The sequence below is a fragment of the Narcine bancroftii genome, chromosome 12 (assembly GCF_036971445.1).
Source record: "Narcine bancroftii isolate sNarBan1 chromosome 12, sNarBan1.hap1, whole genome shotgun sequence".
Lineage (NCBI taxonomy): Eukaryota > Metazoa > Chordata > Chondrichthyes > Torpediniformes > Narcinidae > Narcine > Narcine bancroftii.
The window spans coordinates 100,264,777-100,281,684 of NC_091480.1; the positions used below are offsets into that span (position 1 = coordinate 100,264,777).

The 16,908-nt window shown below is 42.2% G+C and overlaps 1 protein-coding gene across 5 annotated transcripts in view; it reads right to left on the reverse strand.

Moving 5' to 3' along the window:
• ddx42 (DEAD (Asp-Glu-Ala-Asp) box helicase 42) overlaps positions 1 to 16,908 on the reverse strand; it is a 124,797-nt gene that overhangs the window by 81,313 nt on the left and 26,576 nt on the right. For all 5 annotated transcript variants that reach the window (XM_069905234.1, XM_069905235.1, XM_069905231.1 and 2 more), the window contains 6 exons: positions 13,500 to 13,619; positions 11,059 to 11,235; positions 6,633 to 6,761; positions 5,103 to 5,202; positions 3,643 to 3,690; positions 1,793 to 1,890 (listed from right to left, as the gene is read on the reverse strand). In XM_069905234.1, the coding sequence (XP_069761335.1) occupies positions 1,793 to 1,890; positions 3,643 to 3,690; positions 5,103 to 5,202; positions 6,633 to 6,761; positions 11,059 to 11,235; positions 13,500 to 13,619 (672 nt within the window). The remainder of the gene's footprint in view (positions 1 to 1,792; positions 1,891 to 3,642; positions 3,691 to 5,102; positions 5,203 to 6,632; positions 6,762 to 11,058; positions 11,236 to 13,499; positions 13,620 to 16,908) is intronic.

The following is a 16,908-nucleotide window of genomic DNA, read 5'->3' on the forward strand; positions in this document are numbered from 1 at the left end:
ACCAACTTCATACACAGGCTATGAATGTCCCTCTTACGCCTGAAGCTTCTCAATGCCTGCTGATGAGCCTTTTACGTTGGACCATATGCTCCTCCGAAACCACATTAGCCACATCTATTCTTCACCTTCAAAAATCCATCCCAACTGGTACTTCCTATCGAATCTTTTCTGGATTGTCTCAGTTCATCCATTTTCCATTAATCCTGATCCAGATCTCCATTTCCAAATGCTCTCCTAGCACTAAAATGAAACTGTTTGGACCGTAATTGCTGGGCTGATCCTTACTCCCTTTGTTTAGACACCAAAGTAATATTTGCTCCGCTCCTTCCAACACATCGTTCTTGGATCACCCTCGCATTAGAGAACTAGGAAAACCATGGTCAACAGCCCCACAATTTCCTCCTGTACTCCCCCCAGAACCTTTACATCCCTTCTGATTTTGATGATTTATCTTCTTAACATTCAACCAACTTGGGAATGGTGCAGGAGGCCAGTGGGTTAGAATGGGAGTGGGATGGAGAATTCAAGAGGCAGGATGCATGGTCACCTGTAGACCACATGTGCACGATCCACAAAACAGTAATCCAACCTTCCTTTGGTTTCTCAAGCCAGAAAAGGTAATATTATGAATGGGATACATTTACCTAAGATTCCAAAGGGAAGTGCTGGAAGAAGAAGAGTGCTCGGTGGGACAAGAAAAATGGGCCTGGGAGTCACAAAAGGACTGAACCCAAGGATAGGAGAGGGGTAGTTGTCAAGGTGGAATCTCTCTGACCGTGCAAAGATCACAGAGAATTACCTGCTGAACGCAGGTGGTGTTCATGTGGAAGCAACAATGAGACAAAATCTATCCTAGTTATGTTCCAGAGGGGTTGAGATGAGAGGTGTGGATAATGGATCAGATGCAGTTGAAGGCTTCGTTAACGGGTGGAGGGGAAGCCATTGCACCAGTATGAAAAGCCTCTCCATGAGCTTTTACTTTCAATTTATCCCAGCCAAATCCACTCTCATCTCATTCAAACTAGCTATCTCCTATTAATTATTTTTACCTCCCACCCCTTCAGCTTCTGTCTTTTACTCCACTTGCCAGCCTTCATTCAGCTATCCCTCCATTACTGGATTACCCATCATTTGCCACCTCCTGCCTCACCACTTTGAACCAGCTATCTCCCCTTTATGTGCTCAGTCCTGAGACAGCATCTTGACTATTTCTCTGTCCCTCTACAGATGCTACCTGACCAAATGAGTTCCTCCAGTAGATGGCCTTTTCCCTCTGAAGACTGATAGTGTTATCCTACAAAAATCATTCACAGAGCAGAGTGACATCATCTGAGTTTCCGAAGTGGGCATCTACACCAAGGGTGCAAAGTAAGGATGATAAATGTCTCGGTTATTTTGGTACAAGGCACCTCATTAAAAAAAAGGTGATCAAAGCTGCCAGAACTCTATTGTAATCTGCACTGAGAAAGTATGGAGTAAAACATCCTACAAAAGTCGGTTTAAGTAACTCCCCTTAGAAACAATCCACATTAATATTATTGGGGATATTGTGACGGCCAATACAGTGTGCAGATCAAACACAGGGACTATGGTTTGTCACCTCTATCAACCTTCTGAGGAGGAGTTATCCACTGCCCTGTGACTTCATGTAGAAATCAGCTGGTGGAACTTTTCAATCCATCAATTCAAATAATTACCTTTCTTTTGTATTTATGCAATTACAGTGAGGAGTTTCTCATATGTTATCATGTTTATTAAGAGTTAAAAGCTAACAGTTCTTCAGTCATATTACCTCTCCTATGTCTCCTTGTACAACTCTGATAGGGTCAGTGAGGATATCTCGAGCCAGCCTCTCTATCTTCTTTCGGAAAGTTGCACTGAATAGCATAGCTAGAATACAGATTTCACATTTAAGAGAATTCTTCAACAATTAAGATAAAAAATATATATTCGGCTGCACTGGGAAAGAGAGAAAAAAAAATTAAAAACATCCGATGCCATAGGTGCTCTGTGGTTAGTAAGGGATTACTTAAAGTGGTATGCGAGTTGATAACCACTGGATTAGTAGGATGTGGGCCTAATGCGGGCAAATGGACGCTGGTCAGAAGGGCCTGTTCTGCACTCTATGACTCCAAACATTTGTACAAACACAAACAGGTAGCAAGTAGAAGGCTTTGGACCTTGCAGATACCTGGTGCAGATGGGGTTAGTTTAGGTTGGCACAGACATGGCGGGCTGAAGGGCCTGTTCATATGTGGAACTATGCTCTGTGGTGTATGTGCAAGTGAACCAGGGCTTCATCTGGATGGTGGGAAAAATGCTGCAGTCAATGAGCCATTTGCCACATTGCAATTTCGTTTTTGAGGAAAGAATGAGGTGCCAAGCTGAAATGAGCAGCTCTATTTACCAGAAATCTAAAATTCACCCACAAATTGCAAAGAAACAACTTCAGGACATGCAGCAGTGACTAGTTTCTTACAGAAAATTCAAAGGTAAATATTCAACAGGCAACTCAATAGATTGATGAAGCTAGTAAAGATTTCAGTGGATTTAATTAAATTTTCTACATCACCTACAAATGTCTTCATGTTTCTTGCAAAATTATTATATCTATACTTCAATCTTAAATAACTCCCTGTCAGCTACAACCCAACCAAAAATGTCAAGATGTAGGAGAAAGATGTTAAATAAAGGTCCAGCTGTTTCTAGTTATCTGGATATTACGCAGTGACATGGTGCAGCATCTCCAACAACACAAATCTCAGCTGCAATAATAGTCCTATTTTTCCCAACTTTTTTGTGCCTGGAAAGATCATCATGAATAGTCCATCATCCCAAAGAGATGCTATTGAGCTGCCTTTTCGAACTAGAGTTATTTTGAAAGATCTAAAAAAACTTGCAGGGTCATGGAAGATAGCAGAGTCAACCCACTGCATTAGGTAAAACCAATCACCAGCCTTTGTTTCTGATTTATGCCTCACTATAGATCTTGTTTCACTTTTATAAGTGAAACATTGAATGATTGCATCAACAAATTTGGCAACAGATCTACCGCAGAAAGGAGACGATGTAAAGTTTAGCTTGTAAACAATTAAATCCACTGGAAGAGAGAACACATTTCAGCTTCTTAAGTTTTCCAGGAACATTGTTCATCACTTTTAAATATTAGCACATGATGGCCGCTGCAATTGGTGGTGATCTAATCCAGTGTGATAGGTCACATTTTGCTACATCATGGCTATATAATAATCCAACCCTCCACCACCAGCATGCAGGACCTTCAATAGGTGGACAAGCATTGCAGCTGAGATTATGGTGAGGTTCATGCTCTCACTTGCAACATCCACCACTGAAATGGAAGCAAAACTAACATGGAAGCACAACTATAGAGCCTCAGCAGAGATGACTCATATCCAGCCTCTGAAGATCATTCCCTTTCCAGGCTGGGAAATAAATGTTCAGAATGCAGAGATAAAGAGCCGTGGCCTGAAACTGACCACTTCTACCCATGGATGCTGTCCAACCTGCTGAGTCACTCTAGCTTCTCGTTGTTTGCTCAGGATTCCACAATCTGCAGTTGTTTCTTTATTTGAACTCAGAGTGGTTTTGAAAATAGAAATAGAACAAAGCACCAACACTTACTCTGTCTGTCTGGACGGACCTGATTTGCTATGGATCGGACCTGATATTCTGCAAGAAACAACATCAAATTTTAGATCATGTCCTTTACCCATCGGTACCAAGTCACTCCAGAATGTGTGTGTGAGAATCCAAAAGTAAATATTTTTATATACAGGTATGTGCTGCTTAACATCCCTGATACGTTCTGTAAAATTGGGCATTATGTGATGTGGACGTTGTGTGAACACCATATTATATACTTAGCAAAGTTATATGGGATACTGTGGAGTACCTGTAAACTTTTTATTTGTAAGTAGGGGAGAGTGTGGGGGCTGACACGGGGCTGTGAGGAGGGCGCGGGGACTGATATGGGGCCGTGGGGAGAATGTGGGGACCGACAAGGGGCTGTGGGGAGAGCATGGGGACCGATATGGGGCCGTGGGGAGAGCATAGGGACCGATATGGGGCCGTGGGGACTGACACAGGGCCATGGTGAGAACATGGGGACTGACACAGGGCTATGGGGAGAAGGATCAGTGCGGGGACCGAGGCGGGGCTGTGGAGGGAGGGATCAGTGCGGGGAGGGGACTGATGTGGGGCTGAGGGGAGAGGGATCAGTGTGGGGACTGACAAGGGGTTATGGGGAGAGAGCGAGGCAGTGGGATTAGTTGGGACTGATACAGGGCTGTGGGGAGAGAGTAGGGAAGTCGGATCAGTTTAGATATACAGCATACAATTTCCTATACCTATCGAATGCTTTTTATAAATTGCTGCGGACTAGCTCACAGTAACTGAATAATTATGGGACCACGGACGAATATATGGTCGGATGTTGCCCGAACAGGTATTAAGCAGTGCATACCTTTATAAATGCATATTTAGGTAAAGTACACATGTTACACATCTGACATTGGTTGTGGAAGAAATGGAAGAATTAAGAATGCAAAAATCAAAGAATGATACAGCACGTTGTCTACTTTCTACCTTCCAGGTATTCATAAGTTGTTTCCTATTTGAAGAATCTTCGTATTTTAAAATAGTTCATTTTCAAAACCCCATGGCCACAGCACTACATATTCCAGTCATTTTCTCCAGCCCTCTTGAGATATCCTTGTTCTGGTAATTTTGGATCTGAATCAATGGCACATTTGATTGCCCTACCATAGTCTTGCCTTCTTTTAGCAAGAAGAGGTTCCTGAATTCATCCCTAAACCTTTCCACTCCTTTTTAGAATCAATTGAATTATGACCAAGTACACTGACAAAGTAAAAAGATTTGTTTTGCATACTATTCAAGCAAGTCCTCTTGTATTGAAGTAAATCTGCCTCAGTATTGGTATGAAACCTAATGTGATAAAGCACCTGTCAAGTTCCTTGGTCTGCTTTACTTTTTTTAAAAGATGATATATAAATGACCAGGGTATTTACAAGAAACAATCAAAACAAAAACGTTTGACATTTTTGAACATGGAAATGCCTTACCAAAGCCCATGTCGAACATTCTGTCAGCTTCATCAAATACTAAATAGGTCACTCTCTGCAGATTAGTAGCTTTCTTTTTCACATGGTCTATTAACCGGCCCTGGAAGGGGAATGTAAGAAGTGAGAAGCCTGGACCTTAGCCATAACAATCTGATCTCTAATTTAACAACACAAATTACATTGCTAAAGGACATTTCATATCAATATGACCCAGAGGAACAGAATTATTCTGCAGCAATTTCTTTCCCTGGAATGCTCATACTGAATAGATTTCAAGCATCATATAGCAAACCAGAAAGATATCGAAGGTGTAGGATGTGCTGCCCTTTATTAGCTGAGGGATGAATTTAAGAGCTACGAGGTAAAGTCACAGCTCTATCAAAGCCTGAGTTGACCACACTTGGGGTATTATGCTCAGTTCTGGTCACCTCATTCCAGGAAGGATATGGAAGCTTTGCAGAGGGTACAGATGAGATTTATCAGGATGTTGTCTGGATTGGAGAGCATGTCAAATGAAGCAAGGTTAATAGAGGCAGAGCTTTTCTCTTTGGAGCGATGAAGGATGAAAGGTGACTTAATAGACAAATGCATAAGATTATGAGAGGTTTAAATAGGGTGGAGAGCCAACATCTTTTTCCCAGGACGATAACAGTAAATACCAGAGGACATTGATTTAAAGTGAGTGGAGGAAAGTTCAAGGGAGAAGTCAAAGGTGTATTTTCTACCCAGAGTGGTGGGAGCCTAGAATGTATTACTGGAAATGGTGGCGGGGGCTGGTACAATCGGGACATTCAAAATAGTCTTCAGTAGGCACACAGGTGTAAGAAAAAAGGGAATGTTATGCATGCGAGGTAGAGAGAAATTAGATTGTTGTGCAGTAGATTTATATAGGTCGGCACAACATTGTGAACTGAAGAGCCTGAACTGCACTGATGTTCTCATCAAAAGTATATTTCAATTAAATGAATTAAAAATGTCTTGTAGGGTATTTAGTCAGTGAGCATACAGCTACCAGTGTTTCAAATGAAATTACAACTCTCAATTCGGCACTAAAGCACAGGCAGCTCAGAGTAGATAGTAATCCTGAGGAAAATATTGTTTGAAAATCCAGTCTCTTTGTAAGATTGAAATAAAAGTTAAAGCCCTTTTTCTTTGAGTGTGAAATATCTGGCAGCCTATTTCAGATGCTTCTAGAGATATCCCCATTCAACTGTTTCACACAATAGCCAAGTGTTCAAAATTTATCCCTTGAAAGGTGCTTCAAAAGCAGATCATCTGGTCATTTATCTCAATGCCGTGTGTGTTGCTGGGAACAAATGACCCAAATTAAAATTGTACAAATTATATAAAGGACAACACCTAAAAAGTACTTCCCAGAATGAAAACTGTCTGAAATGTCTACTGCAGAAATACAAATTATTTCTAGGGCACACTCTACAAGTGCATGAATCACTTTGAGCCACAGCAAATTCCAGGATTTACCACTGAGCAATAACATATGGTAAAAGGGTTCTTTTTAAATATACTGACCGGTGTACACACAACGATTTCTGCCCCTTCTTGAAGAGCTTTTGCCTGTTCCCACATGCTTCCTCCACCGTACACAGCCACTGACCGCAAGTTGTATGCTTTTCCAAATTTCCGACATTCTGAATGAATCTATGTGAAAGGAAGTAAACGAGTTTAGTGCCAACACACAAGGAAATCTTCAGCAACTCACATCATGATAAGAGCATACACTAGTAACAAATTCTGGAATGAGTGCGATGACATCTGCTACACGTGTGGTCAAATAGCTTAAAAATAACTTGGTGAAAGGACAAATATGTGATTGGATAACCTGCAAATTTTATTTAGCCAACGTTGAAAGGCATTAATAGTAGTCATAACCCAGATGTTTTCCCCAGCAGGGTAAGACAGCCACTGACCAAGCTGCTGCCCACTGGTTGGTCAATGCAATAGACCTGTTGACGAGGAGAATGGCTGGAGGGAATCCTGCTGTTTCCTGGTGACCACACAACTACCTGAGAAACCTTTGCTATCCATATACCGGTATCAATGACTTTTGAACAGTATAAATGTCTCCATTTAATTTAGACATACAGCATGGTAACAGGCCCTTTCGGCCCATGAGTTTGTGCCGCCCAATTACACCCAATTAATCGACAACCCCTGGTACATTTTGAATGGTGGGAGGAAACCAGAATCCCCGGGGAAAACCCATGCAGACACGTGAAAATGTACAAAGTCCTTACAGGCAGTATGGGATTTGAATCCCAGTCACGATCGCTGGCGCTGTAACGGAGCTGCTCTAACCGCTAGGCCAGTCATGATCGCTGGCGCTGTAACGGAGTTGCTCTAACCGCTAGGCCAGTCATGATCGCTGGCGCTGTAACGGAGCTGCTCTAACCGCTAGGCCAGTCATGATTGCTGGCGCTGTAACGGTGCTCTCTAACCGCTAGGCCAGTCATGATCGGTGGCCCTGTAACGGAGCTGCTCTAACCGCTAGGCCAGTCATGATTGCTGGCGCTGTAACGGAGCTGCTCTAACTGCTAGGCCAGTCATGATCGCTGGCGCTGTAACAGTGCTCTCTAACCGCTAGGCCAGTCATGATCGGTGGCCCTGTAACGGAGCTGCTCTAACCGCTAGGCCAGTCATGATCGCTGGCGCTGTAACAGAGCTGCTCTAACCGCTAGGCCAGTCATGATCGCTGGCCCTGTAACGGAGCTGCTCTAACCGCTAGGCCAGTCATGATCGCTGGCGCTGTAACGGAGCTGCTCTAACCGCTAGGCCAGTCATGATCGCTGGCGCTGTAACGGAGCTGCTCTAACCGCTAGGCCAGTCATGATCGCTGGCCCTGTAACGGAGCTACTCTAACTGCTAGGCTAATTATGCTGCCCTCTCCATTTCCTCTGGCAGCTCATTCTCGATACCAACCTCTGAGAAAAACTGCACTTTGGGTTCCTTTTAAATCTTTCCCCACTCACCATATGCCTTCTGGTTTAGATTCCCTAACCCTGGGAAAAAGTCCTCCACAGGGTCCTATTGCCCAATTATGATGTCAATTGCCTTATACAGGCTTTAAACAACCCGTAAAAGGGGCTTGTGTTTATTCTAACATCTTTGAAAACACGGAGCTCTGTATCCGAGATGGTGGAACCCATGTTTGGCAGTAGGTCATGAAGGATTGCGAGTGAGAGGGGATCAGCAGACTGGCACAGGGCACCAGAGCAGCAGAACACCTCCTACTGAGGAGGAGAAGCCTGGGATACCACCCTTCAGGGAAGGTGACCAGCGAAGGGCTTGGTGGCTGATGGAGCACACTGGCGGTGGGCTGCTGAAGACTGGTTTGTGGGAACCAGGTATTGTGACCAGGATTCAAGAGGGTGCTGAGAGGAAGCAGGCTCCAGAACTGAGATCTTCCTGATTATATCAGCAGTTGGGATCTGGGAGCTCTGCTTCACCAATAAATCACACAGGAGGCTGCGTGGCTGCAGCAGCGCTGGGAAGTGCATATACAAAATGATCGGGGTCTCTGGAGGGACTTCCTTTTGTTTCTCTTTCTTACAGTTTCCAATGATCGGAAAACAACCACCAAAATTCTCAGTTATCTGAAATTTTGAAAGTTGAAAAAAATTATATTTTCTTAAATTTATGCATTTATCTTATTTTGTCAGTAGAGATCAAGTTTTTTTGGAAAGAATGAAACACTATTTCATGCTTGAAAAACCTTCCATTGTTTTTTCTTTTTTTTTTATTTAATTTTTTATTTTTCACACCATAAATCACATTAGCCATGATATACACTTTTTCTTCTTCACACATATACAGTGACTTTTTCTCTCCCCCCCCCCCCCGCCTTTCCTCCCAAACCACCCCCCCACCCCCCCCTCTCATCCATTTTAGGTATACAATCTAGGTTGCATTAAGCCAGCCAGACAATGTTGTCATTCAACAAAATTACACCAGAAATTCTACTGAGTCCATTCTTTTCTTTCCATTGTTTTTTCTTGTTGTTTTACAGCTGATACAAGTTTTCTGCTGATGCTACTGGACTACTTAAAGCAATTTCTCAGTTATCTGAAAAATCCAGTTAACTGAAAAATACCTGGACCCAAGCATCTTGGATAATCAGAAATGTACGACAATAAAGGATTGTTGAATTCTATGATTTTATAAACCTTAATAAGGTGCCCCGTCAGCCTCCTGAGAGAAAAGTCCAAGCCTAATCTGCTTCTCCTTACAATTCAAATGAAGACTCATCAATGTCCTTGTAAACCTTTTCTGCGCCAGATAAACGATTTCTTTCCTACAGCTAGGTGACCAGAACACTCTCGTGTGGTCTCACCAACATGACACCCCTGCACCTGTACTCAATCCCGACTGACAAAGGTAAGCATGCCAAAAGCTTCTTCGCTGCCCTGACTACGTGTTACCACCTTCATAGAATCATATACTTGTACTCCCAAGTTTCTTTGTTCTATAACACTCTCTGGGGTCCTACTATTCACAATACAAGTCCTACCCTGGTTTAATCTAGCAAAGTACAGCATCATGTGCCAGTCTGAGTTAAACTCCATCTGCCCTTCCCTTGCCCACTTTCCCAGTTGATCTCGAACCTGTTGTAATCTCAGATAACCTTCTTCAGTGTCCACTCTACCACCACATTTGATGCCTTCCATAAATACTGATGATGCCAACTACATTGTCAACCAAATCATAAAGGTAGATGGGAAACAGCAGCAGATCCAACACCGATCCCTGTAGCACACCACTGGTCACAATCTCCCAGCTGGGAAAGTCCTTCGCCTATGATCAAGTCTATTCTGCATTTAACTGCCCTGCTCACCCCGGATCCCTTACAAACTAGTCGACCTGTGGAACCTTGTCAAAAGTCCATGTGTGGCAACATCTACCACTCTGCCCTCATCAATCTTCTTGATTACCTCTTCAAAAACCTCAGCCATGTTCACGAGGCTCAATTTCCCTTGCATGAAGCTTTGATGACCATCATTAATCAGGATATAGTAACAGAGCAGCTTGAAAGACTGACGTTCTGTCTCACATGAATAATAATCACAAACAAGTTCAGCATTGTAACTCCAAACAAGTAAAGCAAGTGTTTGACATCTTAAAATTCAGAATGGCCTGTGTAGGAGTAAATGATAAGGCACGTCAAAATCAGGTAAATTAAAAAAAATCAAAACAGAAAATTCTATAATATCTGAAGGAGCAATAAAAATGAGTATTTCAGCCTGGACACACATCTCCTCACTCGTCAGGAAAGTGCAACAGTGACAACACTTTCTGAGAAGACTGAAGCGGGCAAGACTACTGGCCAGCTGCATTAGAGTTGCTGTAGAGCATTGGATCAGAGGTCAGTCAATAGGACCATAAGAGTGGCAGAGAGAATCCCGAAGATCTCCCCCCATTGACGTGATCTACTGGGATTGATGTCTGAAGAAGGTGCACAAGATCTTCGAGGACCCCCTCCACTCTGCACACAACATCTTTCAGCTGTTCCCGTCCGGAAAGAGATACAGAAATATCAGAGCCAGTATCACCAGATTGAGAACAGCTGCTTTCCATGGGGAGTGAGTCTGATGAATGACCAAATGAACTGCTCACACTAACCCTCCAAGGCTCTATTTATTAAACAATAACTATTTCATTCTGTGTATGTATTGTTTGTCTGCATGTGTATTATGCCTGGTTGTGTGTCTGCGTGTTTTGCATCGAGGATTGGAGAACACTGTTTCGTCGAGTTGTGCTTGTACAATCAGATGACAATAAACTAGACTTTTCATCAGACACACATTAATTTAACTTCAAGAACCACAAGCTGCAACGGTCCAGAATCTCCAACAGCCATTTGCTCAGATTCCCGTCCATGCTGTATTGATTAGCAGTGGTTTATTCATCTAACTACTTTCTGCGACTACATAATTTCTAGTACCTGTTGACAGAGTTCTCTAGTTGGGCAGACGATTACCCCAATTGGACCATCCCCAGGTTCCAGCTCCTTCTGATCCATGATGTGAATCAACATTGGCCAGATAAAGGCCGCAGTCTTACCGCTTCCAGTTTTGGCAATTCCAATCATGTCTCTGCCGCTGAGTGCAATGGGAACACCCTAGATCCAAACAAACACATGAACACATGAATATGGTGACATTATTTCCTTTGACATCACCATCACTTTACAGAAACTCAAGAGGCTGACACAAGATGAATGTGAATGACCCTTTCCCTTGGAAAAGAGGTGTTTGCATGAGGATGCAAATTTAAATACAAGAATTTGAATGAAGCTGGGAATATTTTTTTCAGCAAAAAAAAGCAGTGGCGACGATGATCATTTCCTGAAAGTCTAACAGGAAGAAATACTCATCTTGATTAAAAGATAACTGCTAACCTCTGCTGGAAGCTTGTTCCACGCTCTTATCTCCCTTTCAGTGAAGAAGTTCCCCCTAATGTTCCCCTGAAATATTTCACCCATAACCACATCCTCCAGTTATGTTTCACCCAACCTATCTGTACCCTTCATAAGTTTGTATGGTTCTGTCACTCCAGAGAATTACGGTACCGTATATATTGGCATATAATTCACTCCAGAGAATTACGGTACCATATATGTATTGGCATATAATTCACTCCAGAGAATTACAGTACCGTATATATTGGCATATAATTCACTCCAGAGAATTACGGTACCGTACATATTGGCATATAATTCACTCCAGAGAATTACGGTACCGTACATATTGGCATATAATTCACTCCAGAGAATTACGGTACCCTGAGTGTAACAGATTTTCATTGAGAATTTTATTGAAAACAACACATTTAGAACCCTTCAAAATCACTCTTGTTATCATAGTCTGAAGCAGAGATGACAGCAAATACATCCATACTTTAAACAGTCACCATATGGCTCTCAGCTTCATTGTCAGTGTCCCACAATAAATCATCTTCTGTGCCATCAATTGCACAAGAGATTCCGCACTTTTCAAATGATTTTTCAGTCTCTGCTTTTACATTGTCCCATGCCTTGAGCACGCAGTGATGCAGCATGCATTGCCCCGCTTTTTGTGAACGACTTTTCTGCACTCGACATTCCTCACGCACATGGTCTTTGAATTTCTTGTTCAAGCAGACATTGAGAGGTGGTAATATAGTCATCAAACCACCTGGGACAACCATCATGTAAGTATTATGTAGTGTTAATCTATTTTTAGTGTTTTCAGTTTAGTGGCTACGAAACATATCCCAGACCAACAAACTCCATTCGTGGTGTAAACTGCCTATTCCACATATTGTCTACTCATAGTTTGACACCATTTTCATCCATCCATCCTTTTTCATGAAAATGTACTAAAATACCTGCTGGGAATTTCATTTTCAGTTTAATTTTGTGCTTGAAAATGATTATGGGTCTTAACTTTTGTCCTGTCAGCCATGCACAATAACACCACCGTAAACCTGGTCCTGCACTTCTGGCTTGCACACCTTTCCATTCCACTATTCTATTGCCTATCATGTCAAAATTCATGGGGGTGTCAGCCATGTTTCTGATCTTGGCCAATGCAAACTGATGTTTCTGCCAGTTCCGTATAATAAACTGGTGAAAATGTACAACTTTATGATCAAGGTCTTTTGATATTTCTGGCAACTTTTATTTTTTGGCGTAGTACCCGATTTTTCCTGTTCAAGAAACAATTGCCCCAGGCAACTGTAGCCTCAAAATCATCACAGAGGTCTGGGTGAGACTTGGCCCACTGCAGTGCAAATGTTCTTATTTTATTTCAGGTGACTTTGTAGCAATCTTGCCTCTGTTCATGTACCCATTCTGCAATGTGATTTTCCAATTCTGGCCAACAAGTGGTTCCTTTTCTCAAAGAACATTGCCTTTTTGGCATTTTTAAAAATTTTTTTATAAAGTCTCTTCTTTCTTCCTCCAATCTCTTATACAACTTCTCATACATCAAATTTTCTTGCAGCACAAAATTGTTCATTTTCTTGGGCATTTTATCACTTCCAACTTAAAGCTTGCTTCTATTTTCCTTGCGTGGGCTGTGTTGTGTCGATGGACCGTCCATGCCAACGCCCAACAGATCAATCTGCACGATCTATGGGGGTTGACGTATATGCCCACGGCCCATCTCAGTCATCGCGAGCTTTGGAGATCGACTTATACGCCGGTCAATGGGGCACCTCAGCCAGCCAGAAAATTGTGGGTCAACTTGTATGCTGGATACATCATAAAACCTTTAAAATGAGGGTGAAAAAGGGTGGGGTGGGGGGGGGGTCCCAACTTGTATGCTGGTTAAATTGAAAATATGAACATATGCACTGGCAGTGTGGAAAAGAGGAGAACGCGAGTGAGTTCCAGTCTCTTACCTGACACTGTATCGGCGTAGGCTGTGTGTATTCTGACTTTCGGATCTGGTGCATCAGCTGCTCGTCAAAGCCAAAATGAGCAAAGCTGCTGCAAGGTTTGGGAGGGTCAGCACCGGAGACCTGCAGAGAAAAGCAACCAATTCTGTTAAATACTCGTCAAATTACATTTTACTCTCAAGAAATTCAGGTAAATACCCCAGAATGAAAACAATCTGTCAAGCCTTTTCTCACTTATATTTTTACTATCACACACAATAACTTCGGAAATGCAAATATGCAAAAAACAATGGTAGCAAAAGAAATGAGGTGGATGCAACAAATTAAACAAAGGTATTTTGCAAACATGTAGTTATCAACAAAATTAAGTTAAGAAGATCTGGATTGCCACTAGTTGCTGTCAATTTTCCCATAATCTTCCAGTGACATTACAATATAATAGTTACTGCCTAAACTCCTTCTATAAACTTGGCATTGGTTCAGTACAGCGGTCAGGTTGGGGTAAAAGGTCAGCTCCAGAGGGTTCATTTCTGGCTTCTTGTGCCACGAGTATGCATCTCGCATGTTCTTCCTGTGACTAGGTAGGTTGCCTTCAGATCTGCCCCGGTTTCTCTCCACATCCCAAAGATTTATAAATTAACTGTTTGAGGCAAATTGTCCCCATGGTGTTGGTGAAGAGTGGAGGCATCGATGGAAATAGGAGGACAACACGTGACAAGGAAAATGAGTGTCTGCGATGGGTGAAAAGATCGAAGGAAATGTAGAAACATGAGTGCATCTGAAACAGAAAAATAATCCTGTGCTTCATATAATTCAGCTAATCAGCTGATCTCATTAGTTCCATTCCCCCTGTTAATTTGTTTCACAGACATCCCTTCTGTTTCCATTCACCTACACTTATTGCCAAATTAACATACTAGCACGTCTAAATGATGTGGGAAGAGACTAAAGGTTCAGATCAAAAACATAAGTCAGCCTTTACTTCCAATAGATATTGCATGACCTGCTGAGTTCCTCAGCCCCATCATGATCTGTTTACCTTCAGAGTGTTGTGAATGCAGCTCACCATATTCACCCGAAACCCCCTCACCTCCATCAACATTTTCCACAGCCTTGGAAAATCAGCCGACATATTGAGTCATCCCAGCCCAGCCAGTCTCTTCATCCTCCTCCCATCATGAAGATTGACAAGCTTGAGATCTCACTCACCAGTCAGAAGGAGAGTTTATTCAGACTTCTGAATGAATGCCATGCCAGTAACCCAACATGCCCTCTGCTCATTATGAATTGATCACTTTGTACCACGTTGGGCTGCTGGTAAAACAAACTATCTGCCTGTACCTCGGTACATATGACAATAAACCTGAACTGAATTGAATTGTACCCACTACAAGAGTTTGTAGGGGATTTCAATCAGGCCAACGATGCAATCATTCCCTGACTATCCAAAAGCTGATAGATCCTGTCCCCCAAAATCCTACCCCCTCCCCCCCAGCAACCTTTCACAACTGATGGTAGTTCCTAGCTTGTTCTTGCCCTTTTAAAAACAACATTATGACATCAGCCACGCTCCAGTGTTGTGGCACTTGAGGCCAAATGTAAAGGTCTTTGCAATTGCTTACACAGCTTCTTGCAAGGACCAAAGATACACAGTCAAGCTCTGGGGATATGTCCACCCTCATGCACGTTAAGGCCTCAATACTTCCTCCTGGTACTTTTTCGTGACCCATTTGCTTCAAGTTCTTGACTGTCGTAACCTTCTCCAGAGTGAAGAGTGATGAACCCCTGGATGAGTATAAGAATCAGAGAACCATCCAGTCTGCACTAAACTATTATTCTGCCTGGTTCCATTGACCTTCACCCAGAATAGAAACAGATAAATGTAGATGCACAGTGAAGAGAGAAATCAGAAAAGCCTTAAGAGTTGATGAATTTTCAAGAAGGGTGAAGAAACATCCCAAGAGTTTCTATAGGTACAGGCAGTCCTGTTCCTGTCTTTAAGTGAAATTTGTAGATAAGTTGGAACAGGTATATACAGTTCTTATTTAACATCAGTCAAATTTCTTGAAGTTGGCATCAAGGGAGGTTTGTACAGAGCTGTTTTTTTTGCATCAGATTTACACATTGGAGGCATGGTGACAAGAGTAAATAATCAAGATCTGACTTAAAATGGCAGACAGCATTCTTCCTCAAGCCAATGAACAGCTGAAGTCACATATAGTCCATTTATAAGTACAAGTTGTCCGTAAGTCAGACGTTCATAGCCTAGGGACTGCCGAGATAAATACAGATAGAATTATCCTCCCCCATTGACACTTCAGTCACTTGCCTGATCTCATTCCTGAGAAGGTTGCGCTCTCTCTGGCAGAGCCTTCAATATATTGATTCGAGTAGCTTTCTTGCACACACTTATGTATTCAATTCTGTCCAACCCTTTGGATCAGGCAATATTAATTTCAAGTTAATTATCATCTGACTGTACATATATAAACAGACGAAACACCTTTTCTCCAGACCATAGTGCACACACAATACAGAGCACATAATAATCACACAAGATATAATGTAAATATAGGCAAATAATTTTGAATAATTTACTCATTTCATTTATAAGAACCTATGGTTAGAGGATACCACTCACCAATCTCACAGCCTGTGGGAAGAAGCAATTTCCAAGCCTAGCAGTCCTGATTTTGAATCTCTTGTGTCTCCTCCTGATGGCAGTCAGTCAAAGATACTGTGGTCCTCAATATTTCTTTCAGGCCCTTTTAAGCAATGCTCCAGATGAATGTTGGTCAATAGATGAAGAGACCCCAGTGATCTTCATAGATGTTGCAATGATCATTTGTATAGACTTTCCAGTCCGATATTTGCAGCTATTAAACCACACCATGATGTAGCCAGACAGGACCCCCTCAATGGTGCTCCTGTAAAATGCTGTCAAGAAGGAAGCTGGTAGCCTTGCCCACCACAACCTCCTGAGGAAATGTATGCACTGCTGCGTCTTTCTGACTGATGAGGAAGTGTTGTTGGTCCAGGAGAGATAATACATTATATGTACACCAAGGAACTTTGTACTTTCCACTCTCCCCATGATGAAAGGAAAGCAGATATCTCCCAGTATTAATAATTTATTTTTACAGCTGTGATCTCCTCACACACATCTGCTCCTCCAAGAATATCATCCCATCACAATGACCATCCCTTCTTATTTCCAAGTTCTCCCCTTATAGCTTCACTGGATGATACCCCCAAGAATATCATCTCTTCGAATAGTCTTGCTGTTCCAGAAAAAATTGTTCTTTTGTCAAGTGGTTCTTTTTCAAAGTAGGTTACCATACTTTCACCAAAGCAGACAGCTTTTTTCAGCTCACAACTTCATTTTATTATGCAATAAATAGGCCTTTTCTGA